The 21,144-nt window shown below is 45.8% G+C and overlaps 1 protein-coding gene across 1 annotated transcript in view; it reads right to left on the bottom strand.

Annotated features, from left to right (window-relative positions):
* The window catches only part of LOC115465793 (fasciculation and elongation protein zeta-2-like), a 125,827-nt gene that overhangs the window by 41,729 nt on the left and 62,954 nt on the right, over nt 1-21,144 (bottom strand). Inside the window, exons 3-5 of the mRNA XM_030196521.1 lie at nt 20,179-20,295; nt 6,994-7,138; nt 1,765-2,033 (exon numbers count right to left, since the gene is read on the bottom strand). Coding sequence (XP_030052381.1) covers nt 1,765-2,033; nt 6,994-7,138; nt 20,179-20,295 — 531 coding nt within the window. The remainder of the gene's footprint in view (nt 1-1,764; nt 2,034-6,993; nt 7,139-20,178; nt 20,296-21,144) is intronic.

Raw genomic sequence — 21,144 nt, 5'->3', positions numbered from 1 at the left:
GACCCAGTCAGTGGGAGGAGGGTACTAGTGTACAGCACAAATGACAGGTGCAAGTGGCTGCGGGATAACTTCAGGCAGGTGGTTATGCATTTCGTGACCCCTGTATTATCCCCTCCAGTCATCCTCTGAATAATAGCAGTTCCCCCTCCCACACCCCCCATACAAACAGTGCCCCCTCCTGAAGAATTCCCCAGCCCCCTTCCCCTGTAAGCCCTTGGGCCTACCTTAACTTTCTCTAGTGGTCAGGGGGCTTGGGGCAGAAGCAATCTAAAGTCACTCCTGCTCATTCTGGCTTTGCTCTCAAAAGGGCTGCTGCGACTCTAGCGGCAGACTCGGGGTCTGGGAGAAGGGGTTGTAGAAAAGGGAGATCCCTTTATGCTGGTCCTGGCTGAATATTGGCTGGGCTCCTAAGAAGTTCCAGTGGCCATGTTCACTTCCGAGACATGGCCTGTCATTAAATATCTAGGTCTTAATTAGGTTACAATGGTCATTGCTTAAAAAACTGCTGCTTCCAGCTGAATATTACATAAGAATAGCCATTCTGGGTCAGACCAATGGTCCATCTAGCCCAGTATCTTGCTTGAAAGCAAGAAATCAGCAGTGGCCGATCCAGGTCCAAGTACCTGGTAGAAACCCAAATTAGTAGCAACATTCCAAGCTACTAATCCCAGGGCAAGCAGTGGCTCCCCCATCTCTATCTCAATAACAGACTATGGACTTTTCCTCCAGGAACTTGTTCAACCCTTTTTTTTTAAACCCAGTGTTACCACAACCTCCAGCAACAAGTTCCAGAACTTAACTATTCTTTAAGTGAAAAAATATTTCTTCCTATTTGCTGTAAAAGTATATCCATGTAATTTCATTGAGTGTCCCCTGGTATTTGTACTTTTTGAGAGAGTGAAAAATCAATTCACTTTTACCTGTTCTACACCACTCAGGATTCTGTAGACCTCAATCATATCCCCCCTCAGCACTGCCTGCGTACACTGGTAGCACTATATAAATACTAATACTACTACTAATAATAAATAGCATTTGGAACTACTGGCTTTTTCTGCCAATGTAAGAAAAACAGCAAAATCAATACATGTAAATTGTGCTAAAAAAGGAAAGCTGGCAGAGAGAGGTCTCACCCCGGTGGGGGGGGGGGGGGGGAGGGGTGGAGAGGGCTTGGTAGCTTGTCAAAAAAATTAATGTACTGAAAAACAAAAAAAAAACCTGTCTCATGAATAATAGGAGCAAGGGCTGATTGAGGTGGCCCAAATCACGATAGAAAAATATTTTCCATAGTAAAAAGTGAATATAATATGACCAAATAGATCTGCATACAAAGTAGGACTAAAGGGGGCTCTAAGTAGAGGCAGCAAGTTTTACATATATCTAGATAGGTTTTCTAGGCTGTTCTACAGTTTTCCAAAGAATGTGTTGTGTCAGTACTATCAGATAATGTTGACCATTTATCCAGATTATCTACAGGGAAAACAACACCAGCAAAACACTACCACTACCCTCTTTTTCCTCACTTTCATGCAAGCCAACATACATTTGGGTGTTCACTATATATGGAGTCTTTTTCTGTTAATTAACTACACATGAAACATACATTATCAATCTGGATATAATCTGCAGTGCTGCATTATTCCGATTACAGAGGTCAAAACTGACTCATTTTGCTGAATAAACATGAATATAAAATTGGAAAACCAAAAGTTAATATTCTGTGTGTCTGCATATACACATGCACTGAACATACTGTCACCTTACCGTTCCAGGCATGTGACTCCTCTCCTGTTTGCCATTCTGTGGACTCCCATTTTTCAGCTTTTTCTTCTTTTTTGAAGCTTCTTTATGTTCCTTCTGCTTATTTTGCACTTCAATGAGGACAGAAATGAAGCTGTTTTTCACTTCTTTCTCAAACTCTAGCTCATCCCGTAGAGCCAACTGCTGTACCAACTCCTCTGAATAATCCTTTATGGCTGTCTCAATCTCTTCTAATAGTTCATTTAATTCAGCAACCGAGAGTCTTTTTACCCCTTAAAAAAAAAAAATAAGGCACACATAAGGAATGGTGCTGCTACAGAAAAGGATAACAAACTTCTTAGAATCCATTGTATCACAAATGAACCGCATCAAACACAGTAACAGAGCCACGAAGCAATGCGTCTTCTCACAGCGGATGAAAGACGACTGCTGGTACCACGTTCTCACAGCAGGTGGGAAGGCACTCATGCATACACTGTGGGGATGCTACTGCATGCATTTAAAGCTGTATTACAATTTTTTAGCATTCCGCACTGGGTGACGTTGATATCGCCTCTCGTGTGAGAATATGGCTTTCTTGTCCTCTGAGAAAACATAGGAACATAGAATAATGACAGCAGATAAAGACCTTATGGATAATCCAGTCTGCCCATCCATGCCATCTACTATCCCTTCCTCCTCTCCCTTAGAGATCCTATGCACTTGTTAGGTATTATTAGGAAAGGGATGGAAAACAAAAATGAGGATATTATTATTCCATTGTATCGCTCCATGGTGAGACCACACCTCGAGTATTGTGTTCAATTCTGGTCGCCGCACCTCAAAAAAAGATAATAGTGGAATTGGAAAAGGTGCAGAGAAGGGCGACAAAGATGATTCAGGGGATGGGATGACTTCCCTATGAGGAAAGGCTGAAGAGGCTGGGGCTCTTCAGCTTAGAAAAAAGGCGGCTGAGGGGAGATACGATAGAGGTGTATAAGATAATGAGTGGAATGGAATGGGTTGATGTGGAGCGTCTGTTTACTCTTTCCAAAAATACTAGGACAAGGTGGCATGCGATGAAGCTGCAGTGTAGTAAATTCAAATCGAATCGAAGGAACTTTTTCTTCACTCAACGAGTGGTTAGACTTTGGAATTCGTTGCCGGATAAGGTGGTTGGGGTGGTTGGCTTAGCGGAGTTTAAAAAAAGGTTTGACGGCTTCCTGGAGGAAAAGGACATAGAATGTTATTGAATGGATGTAGGAATAATCCACCATTTCTGGGATGAGCGGGACAAAATGCTTGTTCTTTTGGCCGCTGTCGGAGACAGGGTGCTGGGCATGATGGACCCTTGGTCTGTCCCAGCATGGCGAAGCTTATGCTTGCTTGAATTTAGATAAAGGCTTAGTCTCCACCACTACCACTGGGAAGATGTTCCATAAATTCACCACTCTTTCCGTGAAGGGGATAGAGGTGATGGGAATAATATAATAGAAACATTTAAATATTTGAAAGGTATTAATGTACAAACACATTTTTTCCAGAGAAGGAGGAAGCAATAGAACTAGAGGACATAACCGAGGTTGTGTGTGTGTGTGTGTGTGGGGGGGGGGGGGGTCGACTTAGAAGTAACATCAGGAAATACTTTTTTCATAGAGAGGGTGGTGCCCTCCTGCAGGAGGAGGTGCACACAAAACCAGTAATGGAATTCAAGAGTGGATGGGATTAAAACAAAGGATTCCTATATGAAAAGAGAAATGTAAATCAAAACAAAATATAGCTGTGCTTAGGCAGCAAATCCAGTAGTTGGAAAGTAAGGCATTATAATGCCAGAAGACTTCTACAGCCTGTGTCCCAATTATAGCTAGACAGATATAGATGGCAACTCCAATAGTTGAACATTAAGCCAGTGCTGAGCAGACCTCTATGGTCTGGCCCATGAAAACTGAAAGGACAGATCAAGATCAAGTATGGATATGTTATATCATCTGATCAGGCGACCCTCAGGGGGAGGAATGCTGGCTTCGGCCTAACCCCTGGTAAGTCTTTCCTCAGCTGTGAGATGCCCAGCTCTACCACCGGCTGCCTTTCAGGTGCTGTAGAGGACTTGCAGATCATCTGCATATCCTGCCTTCTCCGGGGTGACTCCCAGGTCCACTCCGATCCACTCAGGGCCTCAGCTCTAGGTGCCCAGCGCTCCCACAAGGTGCTGTGGAGGACTTGCAGCCCTTCTGCATTTCCTCACAGCTGTATCCGGGGTGGCTTCCAGGTCCACTCCGATCTTCCCAGGGCTCTCGTTCCAAGTGCTTTTTGGCTAGGATCAGGCAACCCTCAGGGGGAGGAATGCTGGCTTCGGCCTAACCCCTGGTAAGTCTTTCCTCAGCTGTGAGGTGCCCAGCTCTACCACCGGCTGTCTTTCAGGTGCTGTGGAGGACTTGCAGCTCATCTGCATATCCTGCCTTCTCCAGGGTGACTCCCAGGTCCACTCCGATCCACTCAGGGCCTCAGCTCTAGGTGCCGTGCGCCATCAGGCATTTTCTCTTTACATTAATTTTTTCTCCCAGTTACTATATAAAAGACACTTTTATATTATGCTAATCTCCTCAATACTGTAGCAAGTTTTAAATTATTGAAAAACTTAAAAACACTAAGATGGAGTCAGCAGTCCAGCAGCGAGAGGGGTGCTATCCAGTCTTTTGCATTCAGTGTCACATGTATGATTATCTCCCAGTTGGTGAGATGTCATGTGTGTGTGCCCGATGCAAAGAGCTCCTAGCTCTTAGAGAACATGTCCATTCTCTTGAGGCTAGAGTAGCAGACTTGGTGGAGCTGAGGGAGACAGAGAGGTACATAGAGGAGACCTACAGGGATGTTGTAGAAAAGTCCCACCTCCAGTCTGGTAGCCCTTGTGCTACCTTGGAGGAGGGAGGTCTCCTAGAAGGAGAGCATCACCCTGGTGAAGTAGGAAGTACTCCTGTAGCCAGGACCTGCCCACCAGGGGATGTACAATCCTCTCGCACCGAGGATATGTCTCTGAGTGTTGCCCGGGAGGGAAAGGTTAGGACAGCTGTTGTCAGGGCCGTGCTTAGGGTCTCTGGTGCTCCCCTGCAGACTATCAGTTGGCGGCGGCGGCTAGAGAGGTACAATTCCTTGATGAAATCAAGGACAGCTTTATGGAGCAGCTGGTGCAGGAGCCGACGAGAGAAGGAAAAATTCTAGACTTGGTCCTTAGTGGAGCACATGATCTGGTGAGGGACGTTATGGTACTGGGGCCGCTTGATAACAGTGATCATAATATGATCAGTTTTGATATCAACCTTAAAATAACTATACACAGGAAGTCAAATACGTTAGTGTTTAACTTTAAAAAAGGAGACTATGATAAAATGAGAAGAACGGTGAAAAAAAAACTTGGGGGGGGGGCAACTGAGAGAGTAAAAACTGTACAACAGGCGTGGACGCTGTTCAAAAATACCATCCTGGAGGCCCAGGCCATACATATTCTGCGAATTAGAAAAGAAAGACGGAAGTCCAAAAGACAACCGGCGTGGTTGAAAAGGGAGGTGAAGGAAGCTATTAGGGCTAAAAGAAACACCTTCAGAAAATGGAAGGAACCGTCTGAAAATAACAAGAAGAAGCATAAGGAGTGTCAAAGCAAATGCGAGGCGCAGATAAAGAAGGCCAAGAGGGATTACGAAAAAAAGATAGCAGAGGCAAAAAAACATAGTAAAAAAAATTTTTTGGTATATTAAAAGCAGGAAGCCAGCAAAAGAATCGGTTGGGCCGCTGGATGACCGAGGGGTAAAAGGGGCAATCAAGGAAGACAAAGATGTAGCAGAGACATTGAATGAATTCTTTGCTTCGGTCTTCACCGAGGAAGATTAGGGTAGGAAACTGGTGTCGGAAATGGTATTTCAAGCGGACGAGTCGGAGAAACTTACTGGCTTCACGGTAAACCTGGAGGACGTAATGGGGCAGTTCAGCAAACTGAAGAGTAGCAAATCTCCTGGACCGGATGGTATTCATCCTAGAGTACTGATAGAACTGAAAAATGAGCTTGCGGAGCTACTGTTAGTGATATGCAATTTATCCTTAAAATCGAGCGTGGTACCGGAAGATTGGAGGGTGGCCAATGTAACACCAGTTTTCAAAAAAGGTTCCAGGGGAGATCCGGGAAATTATAGACCGGTGAGTCTGACGTCGGTGCCGGGGAAAATGGTAGAGGCTATTATTAAAAACAAAATTACAGAGCACATCCAAAGACATGGATTACTGAGACCGAGTCAGCACGGCTTTTGTGTGGGGAAATCTTGCCTGACCAATTTACTTCAATTCTTTGAAGGAGTAAACAAACGTGGACAAAGGGGAGCCGGTTGATATTGTGTATCTGGATTTTCAAAAGGCGTTTGACAAGGTACCTCATGAAAGGCTACAGAGGAAATTGGAGGGTCATGGGATAGGAGGAAATGTCCTACTGTGGATTAAAAACTGGCTGAAGGACAGGAAACAGACAGTGGAATTAAATGGGTATTCACAATGGAGAAGGGTAGCTAGTGGGGTTCCTCAGGGGACTGTGCTAGGACCGCTGCTTTTTAATATATTTATAAATTATTTAGAGATGGAGTAACTAGCGAGGTAATTAAATTTGCAGATTCAAAGTCGTTAACTCGCGATAGGATTGTGAAAAATTACAGAAGGACCTTACGAAACTGGGATACTGGGCAGCTAAATGGCAGATGATGTTTAATATGAGCAAGTGCAAGGTGATGCATGTGGGAAAAAAGAACCCAAATTATAGCTTCATCATGCAAAGTTCCACGTTAGGAGTTACGGACCGAGAAAGGGATCTGGGTGTCGTCGTCGATAATACACTGAAATCTTCTGCTCAGTGTGCTGCTGCTGCATGAATTTGCATGAAAAGGTAAAATTTGCCTCACTCAGCAACATCTGCTAACCATGTTCTCTGTAACTCAAAAGATTTTTGAAAATGAGTTAAATATCAACCTGAATCATTAATCAAATATTACACAAGAAACTTACACAAGAAAATCTTGAAGCAAAAAACATTACTAAAAATGTTATTAAATCCTTCCTTTAGGCATAATTAGTTCAGTTTGGCAGTATTTTATGACAGCTATTTTCACTGAAACCTGGATTTTCTGGGGAAACAGCTGTTGTATTTTTATTTTATTAACACAACCATTTCAGAAATCAGATTATCTGGAAACCAAATAAGAATATAATGATCCTTACGCTCTTCATAACTGCTATTTGCAGTAGACCGCTTGAGTGTTTGAATTTCCTGGGAAAGTATAGAAAGCCTGTCTGACTGTGTGGGTGTTTCATCATCTTCTGGGTCAGGAGACTCCTGCATCATTTCTTCTATTTCTTCAATAACCTTTAAAACATGATCAAAAGTTCAGTACATGGCATTTGTATTTTAGCATATATCTTTAGAATCATGAAGCCTAGTCATACAAACCCTGCAGTACCTGCCTCTTTGGAGTACTTGCTCTGATCAGTCAAAGCAAAGTGTGCCCCAATCTCAAAGCATACCAGTATATAAAAATCCTTGTAGTCAAGCCTTTAAACCAAATGAAATTCAGAAGCATCTGCAACATAGGGAAGAATGGAATTACCAGACTTGTCTGAGGAAGTTACTTTATGGAGCTTACCAATCTCTGAAATGGAGAAGAAGCGCCAAGGGACAGTATCTTTCTCCAGAAGCACACAGAGATAAGTCTATGCCTTGAATCCAAGCCTCAAAAACATGGCAACAAGAGCATTTTATAAATATAACAAAAAAAAAGTACTTATGTTTTACCTTATCTGTTCATTCCAACTAAGACACTGATGTCAGAGATGGCATCTCAGGCAGGACTAACACTTCTCATGTGAACTGAACAAAACAACTAGAACAGGAGGCGGATCAGCTGCCAGTGGCAGAGTGGGGGAGAGGAGAGAGTAGAAGGAAGGGTGAACAGGGTGGGAATGGATGGGGGAAGGTATGCTATACCCTATATATATATTTTATATACTAGTAAAAAAGGCCAGTTTCTGACAAATGAAAAGGGCGCTAGCAAGGTTTTCCTGAGTGTGTATGTTTGAGAGTGTGTGAGGGTGACTGTGTGAGAGAGAGAGTGAATGTGCGAGTGTGTGAGAGAGACAGATAGAGTGAGACTGGGTGCGAGTGTGTCTGTGAGAGAGAGAGCGAGAGAGAGAGATAGAGTGTGTGATTCTCCTTGCTCCCCTGCCCCCCCCTCCAGCCACCCAGCGATTCTCCTTGCTCCCCTGCCCCCCCCCTCCAGCCACCCAGCGATTCTCCTCGCTCCCCTGCCCCCCCCCTCCAGTCACCCAGCGATTCTCCTCGCTCCCCCGATTACCACTGTCGAAGCGGCCGCGTTATTGAAAGCCCTGCCTGTCTCTAGCCTTCCCTTCGAGTTCGTTCCCTCAGAGTCCCGCCATCGAGGAAAGAGGAAATTACATCAGAAGGCGGGACTCTGAGGGAACAAACTCGAAGGGAAGGCTAGAGACAGGCAGGGCTTTCAATGACGCAGCCACTTCGACGGAGGTAATCAGGGGAGCGAGGAGAATCGCTGGGTGGCTGGAGGGGGGCAGGGGAAAGGAGAATTGCTGGGTGGCTCAGGAGAGACCTGTGAAGTGACGCATGAGCAGAACGTCGGTCACAGCTCATTTATATAGTAAGATTCTATGAACGTCGGTGCCGGGCAAAATGGTAGAGACTATTATAAACAACAAAATTACAGAGCATATTCAAAAGAATGGATGAGACAAACAGGCTCATTTTTGAAAGAGAAGGATGCCCATCTTTTGACATAAATCGGAAGATGGGCGTCCTTCACACATGGTCGTCCAAATCGGTATAATCGAAAGCTATTTTGGACGTCCCCAACTGCTTTCCATCGCAGAGATGGCCAAAGTTCAAGGGGGCGTATCGGAGGCCAAGCGAAGGCGGGACTTGGGCATGCCTAACACATGGACGTCCTCGACCCATAATGGAAAAAAAAAGGGCGTCCCTGACGAGCACTTGGATAACTTTACCTGGTCCTGTTTTTCTTACGACCAAGGCACAAAAAGGTGGCCAAAATGACCAGATGACCAACGGAGAGAATCAGGGATGACCTCCCCTTACTCCCCCAGTGGTCACTAACCCGCTCCCACCCTCAAAAAACATCTTTCAAAATATTTTTTGCCAACCTCTATGCCAGCCTCAGATGTCATACTCAGCTCCATCACAACAGTATGCAGGTCCCTGGAGCAGTTTTAGTGGGTGCAGTGCACTTCATGCAGGCGGACCCAGGCCCATCCCCCTCCCTACCTGTTACGTTTGTGGAGGAAACAGCAAGCCCTCCAAAACCCACCACAAACCCACTGTACCCACATCTAGGTGCCCCCTTCACCTGTAAGGGCTATGGTAGTGGTATACAGTTGTGGGTAGTGGGGGGTTGGAAAGCTCAGCACACAAGGTAAGGAGCTATGTTCCTGGGAGCATTTTATGAACTCCACTGCAGTGCCCCCTAGGGTGCCCGGTTGGTGTCCTGGCATGTCAGGGGGACCAGTGCACTGCAAATGCTGGCTCCTCCCATGACCAAAGGGTTTGCATTTGGTTGTTTCTGAGATGGGCGTCCTTGGTTTCCATTATGCCGAAAATCAGAAACAACCAAGTCTAGGGACGACCATCTCTAAGGACGACCTAGATTTCGAGATTTGGGCGTCCCCAACCATATTATCGAAACGAATGATGGACGTCCATCTTGTTTCGATAAAACAGGTTTCCCCGCCCCTCCATCGGGACGTTTTGCGAGGACGTCCTCAACAAAACTTGGGTGTCCCTTTCAATTATGCCCCTCAAAGTCAACATGGATTTAGTGAAGGGAAATCTTGCCTCACCAATCTACTACATTTCTTTGAAGGGGTGAACAAACGTGGATAAAGGTGAGCGAGTTGAAATTGTGTATCTGGATTTTCAGAAGGCGTCTGACAAAGTACCTCATGAAAGACTTCAAAGGAAATTGGAGAGTCATGGGATAGGAGGTAGTGTTCTATTGTGGATTAAAAACTGGTTAAAAGATAGAAAACAGAGAGTAGAGTTAAATGGTCAGTATTCTCAATAGAAAAGGGTAGTTAGTGGGGTTCCCCAGGGGTCTGTGCTTTGACTGCTGCTTTTTAACATGTTTATTAATGATCTAGAGATGGGAGTAACTAGTGAGGTGTGGTGAAATGGTGATTTTCCAATATATGGATTAAAAGAATATTTCACGAAGTGTATTTCTCTAGTTTGGCCAGCAGGTGGTGCATGCTTTATGTTTAAAGCTGTTACAGAGAAATGACTGTTCCTTCTTTAACACAGAGAAGATTTAACTTGCAGTGATGTAGCCACCTACTTTAAAAAAAATGTTGTTCTGGGCTCGGATTGATCCAGGTGCTCAAATTCAGTCTGGAAATACTGAAGTTTTCTCCAGTCTTGGTTTGGAAGTAGAAAGAGAAATATCTTTTTACTCAGACCCTGTGAGTAGCTATATTTCCTGTACTTCCCAGGCACCATCCAGGTAGTGATAAAACATTTAGTTTAATAATTGATCCATATTCAGTTACCTATTGTTTGCTGATTGCACATTTTTGTTTCACTATTCTAATTTTTCATGACAATAAACCTTCTTTAGTTTATTGCCTCTGCTTGTCTGGACTGACTAAGAATCTTGGTGGTTTGTGTTTTGGGTCTGTGGGTGCTTTCTAGGAACTGTGCGACCACTGGGAGTGTAGCCCCAGTGTCCTAGAAATCACTGGGGAATACCTTGAGAATGAGATACTCGCCCAGAGGCAGTTGGGACCCAGTCAGTGGGAGGAGGGTGCTGGTGTAGAGCACATGCCCAGGTGCAGGCAGACCTGAGCTGGGCTGGGGATACTACTACTACTACTAAACATTTCTAGAGCGCTACTAGGGTTACGCAGCGCTGTACAAATTAACAAATAAGGACAGTCCCTGCTCAGAAGAGCTTACAATCTAAAGGACGAAATGTCAAGTTGGGGTAGTTTAGATTTCCTGAGAAGAGGTGTAGTGATTAGGTGCCAAAGGCGACACTGAAGAGGTGGGCTTTGAGCAATGATTTGAAGATGGGTAGGGAGGGGGCCCGGCGTATGGGCTCAGGGAGTTTGTTCCAAGCATGGGGTGAAGCGAGGCAGAAAGGGCGAAGCCTAGAGTTGGCGGTGGTGGAGAAGGGTACTGAAAGGAGGGATTTGTCAAGAGAGCGGAGGTTACGGGTGGGGACATAAGGGGAGATGAGAGTAGAGAGATAAGGAGGGGCTGCACCTTCTAAGTGGCTGAAGGGTTAGCCCCAGGCGACTGGCTAGGTCAGTGGTCGGCAAACTCATTAGTCAACAGAGTCAAATATCAACAGTACAACGATTGAAATTTCTTTTGAGAGCCAAATTTTTTAAACTTAAAATATATAGGTAGGTACAATGTTATTAACTTAATTAGGGTACTCCTAAGCTGGCCTTTGCTAAAAACGTCCCCTTGAGGTACGTTCGCTGAGGTCGACCCCTTCCAACTCTCCCATCCACACTCGTCTGATGCATTTATAAAACAACTTTTTATGTATTTGCCGTCTGTATATGGTTTTCCTCTCTTAGAAATCTCTTGACTAACCACAAAACCTGCAATATTAACATTGTTGGAATTAAATACAGTAATTAAATACAGAACTTGATTTTTCTTGACTCTTCTGAAGTTCCTCAACTGCTTTCTTCCTTACATCATCGACAGGATATTTAGTACTAAATGACACGTGTTTAGTTGTAAAGTGTCTCTCCAAATTTGATTTCTTGTTATGCGCCAATTTTTCCTGACAAATAAAACAGATCTGAAGGCCATTTAAGTTTTGAATAAACGCGAAAGTCTCAGTCCATTCAACTTTAAATTCATGGTTTTCGTCTTCCGTTTTTTTCTATGCTTCTTCTTTGTAGCCATGTCAAACAGGGCACCTAAAAAAATGTTTAATTTTATAATAATAAAGCGACCAACACAAAATAATTACAATTCTTAAATTGATGACAAAAATACCTGTAGGATTTGCAGCTGGTTGGAAAAATACAGGTAACTTTATGCTTCGAGTACCTACTTTTGTCACCCGCGCGCGATTTGCGGACTCGACTAGCACTAACCACTGCACAATGAGACTGCTGACTGACTGGCTCACTCAACTTGTGCATGAATCACACGCGCCTCCCCCGCGCATACAGGCCAATTGAAACTTCGTGGCCCCTAAATGCATAGAACGGCAGCGAGTGGAGGGGAAAGTGCCGCTGGTGGGGGAATCTTGGAGGGGAGGCAAAGCGCTTCGGACAAAGGCAGGTGGAATTGCCAACTGCAGGGGTGCGGATTTTAACTACAATTCTAGTCTTTCCTGCGAGGACACGCGCCCGGAAGTAATACATTGTAGAACACGATGCAAAGATACGACTTCGATACGCGTTGACATTTTATCTTTCTGGAAATGTTTTCTCAATAAGTCGCTTCAGAGCACTCGCCTAAAGATAAAGACACAAACACCAATTAGTATGTAAAAATAGAAATAAGAAAACCAGTCATATCTACAAGTATTTTTATTTGTTATATTACACAAGCTTATATTTCTTTGTCACTATCATCGTCTGTTTCACTTATTTCCGACTCAGAACTCAGAGTTATTATTAAATCGCTTTCCAAATGATCCCTTGTTAGTTCATTATTAACATAATTATCTTCTTCTCCTTTTGCCCGATCGCACACTTTTTTCCACACTTCACGAGAAACAGTTCCACATTCTTCAACGGAATAGATATTCCTTCCACTGCTTCATTTTGCATGAACTTCAGCACGTTAAAAATTCTCTCAAGCGCCTGACTTCGAAGCATTATCCACCCACCACTTTCGAAGATATTGTCACAAGCAGCAAAAGCGGTGCGGGTGGCAGCGAGTGCACGTGGTCTGAGTCCCGAGAGAGAATGGCAATTTCATCTACACCCCCGTCTAACGCCACTTCTTCAAAATAGACTCGCCCAGGCCGAAAACCGACTTCTGCGCATGGGCCACGGTTTCAATTGCACTGTACATGCGCGCCCGCACGTGGTATTTTGTGGAAGAGCCACACTCAAGGGGCCAAACAGCCGCATGTGGCTCGCGAGCCGCGGTTTGCCGACCACTGGGCTAGGTGTTTCATGACGTGAGATAATTAAATTTGCTGATGACACAAAGTTATTCAAAGTTGTTAAATCACAAGAGGATTGTGAAAAATTGCTTTACTAGACTGAGTCTGGGCATCCAAATGGCAGATGACATTTAATGTGAGCAAGTGCAAAGTCATGCCTGTGAGAAAGAGGAACCCGAAGTATAATTACATGATGCAAGGTTCTACATTAGGAGTCACTGAACAGGAAATTGATATAGGTGTCATCATTGATGATACATTGAAACACACTGCTCAGAGTGCAGCAGCAGCTAAGAAAGCAAATAGAATGTTAGGTATTACTAGGAAAGAAATGGAAAACAAAAATGAGATGGAAAGGGAATGGGGATTTATTTGGTATAGCGAAGATACTTACCTGTAGTATGTATTCTCCGAGGACAGCAGGCTGATTGTTCTCACTGATGGGTCGGCGTCCACGGCGGCCCAGGAACGGAGATTTTTCCAGCAAAAAATCAACAAATTTTGTGACAGCTTCCAGAGCGCAGGATAGACGAACTGCGCATGCGCGGCCATCTTCCTGCGAGCGTCTGTTCCCGCCTCAGTTATATCAAAAAGCAAATAAACAACAACAATTCCAAAGGGGAGGTGGGCGGGTTGGTGAGAACAATCAGCCTGCTGTCCTCGGAGAATACCTGCTACAGGTAAGTATCTTTGCTTTTTCCGAGAACAAGCAGGCTGCTTGTTCTCACTGATGGGGTATCCCTAGCCCCCAGGCTCACTCAAAACAACAAAAGAAGGTCAATTGGGCCTCACAACGGCAAGGACATAACAAAAATTGACCTACAAAGAAACATCTGAGTGTGCAGCCTGGAACAGAATAAAAATGGGCCTAGGGGGGTGGAGTTGGATTCTAAACCCTGAACAGATTCTGCAGCACCGACTGGCCAAACCGACTGTCGCGTCGGGAATCTTGCTGAAGGCAGTAATGAGATGTGAATGTGTGGACTGATGACTACGTCGCAGCCTTGCAAGTCTCTTCTATAGTGGCTGACTTCAAGTGGGCCACTGACGCTGCCATGGCTCTAACACTATGAGCCGTGACATGACCCTCAAGAGTCAGCCCAGCTTGGGCGTAAGTGAAAGAAATGCAGTCTGCTAGCCAATTGGAAATGGTGCGTTTCCCCAACAGCGACTCCCCTTCTGTTGGGATCAAAAGAAACAAACATTTGGGCAGACTGTCTGAAGGGGCTTGTCCGCTCCACATAGAAGGCCAATGCTCTCTTGCAGTCCAATGTATGCAACTGACGTTCAGCAGGGCAGGTATGAGGACGGGAGTAGAACGTTGGCAAGACAACTGACTGGTTCAGATGGAACTCCGACACCACCTTCGGCAGGAACTGAGGGTGCATATGGAGGACTACCCTGTTATGATGAAATTTAGTATAGGGAGAATGGGCTACCAAGGCTTGCAGCTCACTGACTCTATGAGCTGAAGTAACAGCCACAAAGAAAATGACCTTCCAGGTCAAATACTTCAGATGGCAGGAATCCAGTGGCTCAAAAGGAGGCTTCATCAGCTGGGTGAGGACGACGTTGAGATCCCATGACACCGGAGGAGGTTTGACAGGGGGCTTTGACAAAAACAAACCTCTCATGAAATGAACAACTAAAGGCTGTTCAGAGATAGGCTTACCCTCCACACAGTAATGGAAAACACTAATCGCACTAAGATGAACTCTTACGGAGTTGGTCTTGAGACCAGACTCTGACAAGTATAGAAGGTATTCAAGCAGGGTCTGTGTAGGACATGAGCGAGGATCTAAGGCCTTGCTGTCACACCAGACGGCAAACCTTCTCCATTTAAAAGAGCAACAACTCTTCGTGGAATCTTTCCTGGAAGCAAGCAAGACTCGGGAGACACCCTCAGAAAGACCCAGGAGGTGAATTCTACGCTCTCAACATCCAGACCGTTAGAGCCAGAGACTGGAGGTTGGGATGCAGAAGTGCCCCCTCGTTCTGAGAGATGAGGGTTGGAAAACACTCCAATCTCCACAGTTCTTTGGAGGACAACTCCAGAAGAAGAGGGAACCAAATCTGACGCAGCCAGAAGGGAGCACTCAGAATCATGGTTCTGCGGTCTTGCCTGAGTTTCAGCAAAGTCTTCCCCACCAGAGGTATGGGAGGATATGGATACAGAAGGCCCTTCCCCCAATGCAGGAGAAAAGCATCTGACGCTAGTCTGTCGTGGGCCTGCAGTCTGGAACAGAGCTGAGGGACCTTGTGATTGGTCTGAGTGGCAAAAAGATCCACCGACGGAGTGCCCCACTCTCGGAAGATCTTGCGAACCACGCCCGAGTTGAGCAACCACTCGTGAGGTTGCATAATCCTGCTCAACCTGTCGGCCAGACCGTTGTTTACGCCTGCCAGATATGTGGCTTGGAGAAACATGCCGTGACGGCAAGCCCAAAGCCACAACTAAACGGCTTCCCAACACAGGGGGCAAGATCCGGTGCCCCCCTGCTTGTTGATGTAGTACATGGCAACCATTGTCTGTCTGAATTTGAATAATTTGATTGGATAGCCGATCTCTGAAAGCCTTTAGAGCGTTCCAGACCGCTCGCAACTCCAGGAGATTGATCTGAAGACCTTTTTCCTGGAGGGACCAAGCTCCTTGAGTGTGGAGCCCATCTATATGCATTCTCCACCCCAAGAGAGATGCATCTGTGGTCAGCACTTGAGGCTGAGGAATTTGGAAGGGACATCCCAAGGTCAAATTGGATCGAATTGTCCACCACTGAAGGGAATTGTGAAAATCGGTGGACAGCTGGATCACATCCTCTAGATTTCCTGCAGCTTGATACCACTGGGAAGCTAGGGTCCATTGAGCCGATCTCATATGAAGATGCGCCATGGGAGTTAAATGAACCGTGGAGGCCAAATGGTCCAGAAGTCTCAACATCTGCCGAGCTGTGATCTGCTCTGGCCATGGAAACAAGAGACAGAAGGTTGTCTGCCCTCGCTTTGGGGAGACAGGCATGAGCCGTCTGGGAGTCCAGCAGAGCTCCTATAAATTCTAGTTTTTGAACTGGAAGAAGGTGGGACTTCGGGTAATTTATCACAAATCCGAGTAGGTCCAGCAGTTGAATAGTCATCTGCACGGACTGTAGAGCTCCTGCCTCTGAGGTGTTCTTCACCAGCCAATCGTCGAGATAAGAAAACACATGCACTCCCAGTCTGCATAGCGTCGCTGCAACCACCGCAAGGCATTTTGTGAACACCCTGGGCGCAGATGCGAGACCAAAGGGCAGCACACAATACTGAAAATGCTGTGTTCCCAGACAGAATCGAAGATACTTCCTGTGAGCGGGAAGTATTGGGATGTGTGTATAAGCATCCTTTAAGTCCAGCGAGCATAGCCAATCGTTTTCCTGAATCATGGAAGAAGGTTGCCCAGGGAAAGCATCCTGAACTTTTGTCGAACCAGGAATTTGTTCAGAGCCCTTAGATCTAGGATGGGACGCATCCCCCGTTTTCTTTTGCACAAGAAAGTACCTGGAATAGAATCCCAGCCCTTCGTGCCCGGGTTCGACCGCACTGGCGCTGAGAAGGGCAGAGAGTTCCTCTGCAAATACCTGCCTGTGCTGGAAGCTGAAGGACTGAGCTCCCGGTAGGCAATTTGGAGGTCTGGAGATCAAATTGAGGGAGTACCCTAACCGAACTATTTGAAGAACCCACCGGTCGGAGGTTATGAGGGGCCACCTTCAGTGAAAAAATTTTAACCTCCCCCCAACCGGTCGATCGTCCGGGCACAGATACTTTTATGGCGGCTATGCTCAGCTGGAGCCAGTCAAAAGCCCGTCTCTTGCTTTTGCTGGGGAGCTGCAGGGGCCTGTCTTGGTGCACGCTGTTGACACGAACGAGCGCGCTGGGGCTGAACCTGAGACGGCTGTCGAAAAGCTGGATTATGCCTACGCTTATTGTAAGCATAGGGAGCAGTCCTCCTTCCCCGGAAAAACCGTCTACCTGTTGAGGTAGATGCTGAAGGCGCCCGGTGGGAGAGCTTGTCGAGGGTGGTTTCCCTCTGGAGGAGCTTCTCTACCACCTGCTCAACTTTCTCGCCAAAAATATTATCCCCCCGGCAAGGAAAATTCGCAAGCTGCTGCTGGGTTCGATTGTCCAGGTCAGAGGCACGCAGCCATGAGAGAATGCGCATCACTATACCTTGAGCAGCGGCTCTGGACGCAACATCAAGAGAGTCATAAGCCCCCCTGGACAGGAATTTACGACACGCCTTCAGCTGCCTGACCACCTCCTGAAAATGCCTGGCGTGCTCCACAGGGAGCTTGTCCACCAAGTCCGCCAGTTGCTTAACATTGTTCCGCATATGGATGCTCGTGTAGAGCTGGTATGATTGGATCTTGGACATGAGCATAGAGAACTGATAGGCCTTCCTCCCAAAAGAGTCGAGAGTCCTAGACTCTTGCCCCGGGGGCACCAAGGCAAAATCCCTAGTACTCCTGGCTCTCTTGAGAGCGGAATCCACAACCATAGAGTCATGAGGTAACTGCGACTTCATCAACTCAGGTTCTCCGTGAATCCGATATTGGGACTCAGCTTTGGGAATGGTGGGATTACTGAGCCGTTTCATCCAGATCCTAAGCAATGTCTCCTTAAGGACATTATGCAAAGGGGCAGTGGACAACTCCTTAGGTGGTGAAGGATAGTCAAGGACCTCGAGCATCTCAGTCCTGGGCTCATCCTCAGTTACCACCGGGAAGGGAAAGCCCACAGACATTTCCTAGACAAATGACAAAAAGAAGAGACTCTCCGGTGGAGAAAGCTTCCTCTCAGGTGAAGGAAATGGATCAGAAGGAAGACCACAAGACTCCTCAGAAGAGAAATACCTGGGGTCTTCCCCTTCATCCCACGAGGCATCCTCCTCGGTATCGGACAAGAGTTCTCTAACTGCAGTCTGAAACCGGGCCCGTCTCGACGCCGAGGAACCCAGTCCTCTATGGCGATGCCGAGAAGTCGACTCCCATGCCGGCGGCAATGAAGCTCCCTCTAGCGATGTCGACGGGGATTCGACCTGGGTGGCAGCCGAGGCCGATGCCGCAAGCAGTACCAGCGTCGGGGACCACACCACAGGCACTGAGCCAGCTGCCGCTTCCATCGACGGTACCGAGATAGATTGACGCAGCAGCCCTTCCAGGAGACCTGGAAGAATGGCTCGGATGCGCGCGTCTAGAGCCGCTGTCGAGGAAGGCTGTGGGGTTGGTGCAGAAGTCGGCGTCAGAATCTGTGGAGGTCTGGAAGGCGGTACCGGGCTGTCCATAGATCTATGCACAGACACCTCTTGTATGGAAGGTGAGCGCTCCTCCCGGCGTCGACGCTTCACGGGTGCCGAATCCTACGATGCCCTAGAGCTCCTGGTACCGTGTCTCGAAGGAGACGGATGACGATGCTTCTTCGCCTTCGCTCGAAGCACGTCACCGGCACTCCTCGGTACCGACGAGGAGTACGTGGAATCCACACGCCTCCTCGGGGTCGGGTTCGACAGCAGCGGTCCCGATGGGCCTGCACAGCAGGAGCCCTCGAGACAGGTGGAGACCCGCTCGACGGCTCAGTACTCCCAGCTAGTGGTGCAGTCCGGACAGCCATTACCTTCTCTCCCGATGTCGGCGCCAAGGAATCAGTCAGAGCTCCAAAAAGACGATCCCGAAGAGCTCTTTGATGCCTGTGTCCGCTTTTTCAAGCTCAGACACAACTTACAGGCGTCTGGGCAATGGTCGAGGCCCAAGGCACTGGATGCACCACGCTTGCGGGTCAGTGCCCGAGATTGACCGCTGGCACCGAGCACACTTTTTGAAGCCGCTGGGAGGCTTCGATGACATGAGCGGAAAAAGCGCGGCGGCGAAATCAAAAAGCTCGATTGTGCCAACAGAGGGGCACAAAAATGAGAACCGCGTATGCGCGGCCTAAGAAGGCTGCCTTGAAAGCGAAAGGAAACTTAAAAAGGGGGAAAACAAATAAGAAAATAAGTTTGTTTTTTTTTTACTGGAAAAGGAAAAAGACAAAAAAGGCAAAGAGAAACAAAAAGAAAGCGGGAATTAACAGCGCTAAAACGCCGAAGTCTTTCTCTGGGCCTGAGGGAGAGAGACCAACACGCAGCCACTCTCCTCCGCGGAAAAAGAAAAACTGAGGTGGGAACGAACGTTCGTGGGTGGGAAGATGGCCGCGCATGCGCAGTGCATCTGTCCCGCGCTCCGGAAGCTGTCACAAAGTTTGTTGATTTTTACTGGAAAGATCTCCGTTCCTGGGCCGCCGTGGACACCGACCCATCAGTGAGAACAAGCAGCCTGTTTGTCCTCGGAGAAATGACTGTTACAGAATTATTACAATAAAAATTTTAAGTGGAAAAAAAAAAGGAAAAACTAAGAAATAAAAGGAAACTTTTTTTTTTTAATTGAGAGAAACCGAGAAGCGCAGCCACGCGGCGGACGAGAAGGCATTCGGCACATGCACAATCGGACACACGGCGCGCTGGAAGGCTTCAGCAAATTTTTTTTTGCTATTCTAAATGCCGGTTCCCTGGCCAGCGTGGATCGCCAACCCAGCTGTGAGAATACTACAGCCTGCTTGTCCTCTGAGAAAAAGAAACTTTACAAAAAATACACCTTAAACAATTTTCAAAATCATTAATGCACCTCCTGCTTACGCTTTGTAGGTTTTGACTCCAGAGACGGGCCCATAACACCTATAAACTATTCTGCTAGTTTTTAGTTTTACCTCTGATTACAATAACCCCTGGCTAATTGAAAGCAGTGGTTGATTTGCTACACACCTTTACAATAGTTCAGTAAAATAAACAGGCCAACTCGTACGTAATCTCTGAAAACCAACATTAAAATTTTAAATTTTAGTCAAGCCTCCACTAGTAAGCAAAATGTATTTAGCATATAATTGGAGTAGCTGAATATAAAGAATACCTACAGTAGGAGTGCATAGGTTTGACTCCGCTATGATATTTCTATGCCAGCTATACTGGTTATCAATGGAGACTTGATTAAAATTTTAAATGTCGGGTTTCAGATTTTATATCTATCTATCTCTCTATATATGTTGGGTTTATTTGGTAGAACTATTGCAATGATTCCCTGTTTTGGTTTTTCTTATATAAAAAAATAAAAACAATTAAAAAATAAGGGCATTATTTAACTCCACATTTAAGCTGGGTCTCATCCTGTACCTGTTCAGCTGTGAATAATGGTTCATCATTGATGCAAGAGACAATGATAGAATGCATATCCAACTGTTCCCTCAGCTCCTCATCATCTGATAGGTCAAGATTCAAATTGTCATTTACCTAAAAGCAACCAAAGATAATTATCTGAATGGATGCCTGTCTTCTCAGTTTCAACATCAAGAATCACAGTATTGTCTTAAGCATCATATGATATATCATCTTTCTGCATGCCAGCTTAACTTTGCCATTGCAAAAGATTTAAAATGCTTTTTTTCTTTCACGATACCTCATCTTCTCTATCATTTCTTTCTAGAGATCTATGTTCACGGGATGCAATGCTTTAGTCCACTTTTATAACATTAACATACCCAATACACAAAAATTACATTTTTGTATCTTTCAGATAGTTAATTCTCCCTATATCCAAATTTAGAACATGAATTATTTGGGCACAAGGTTCAGAACCTTATAACCAAGTTTCTTTCCACATATCACTAAAAGGATTCACAACTCCAGTCCTTGAAGGCTGCAAAGTTATGATTTTCAGATGTTTACAAATAAATATTCAAGACACATTTTGGTACACTTTCTCCGAGTATCAAGTTCATATGTTGGTTTTGAAGCAGATCTATTTGCAACCACGAGGATCAGAATCGAGAATCCATATACTAGATGAACGGTTCTAAATAGCTTACATTTAAATTAACTAGAAACTTCAGCATTGCAAGTGAAGACTTAAGGAAATTCAAAATTAACCTACTAAGATGTCACAGCTACCAATATTTTCAATGCTCTATTAAACAATTTTTCCTTTGAATCTTCTAACTGAATTTTTTTTCTACCACAGTAAATCTTCTGCTCCATTAAGGCACACTTGCTTCATTGCAGCTGCTGATTCTTAGGTCCCTCCTGCTAAGACTCATTCCTAGGTCTCCCTTCTTTAGCTAAGGAATCACATCAGTGTGACTG

This window comes from Microcaecilia unicolor, chromosome 3, assembly GCF_901765095.1.
Source record: "Microcaecilia unicolor chromosome 3, aMicUni1.1, whole genome shotgun sequence".
Taxonomy (NCBI): Eukaryota; Metazoa; Chordata; class Amphibia; order Gymnophiona; family Siphonopidae; genus Microcaecilia; species Microcaecilia unicolor.
The sequence above is the reverse complement of the archived record's forward strand: the minus strand, read 5'-3'. Positions and strand labels throughout refer to the sequence as shown.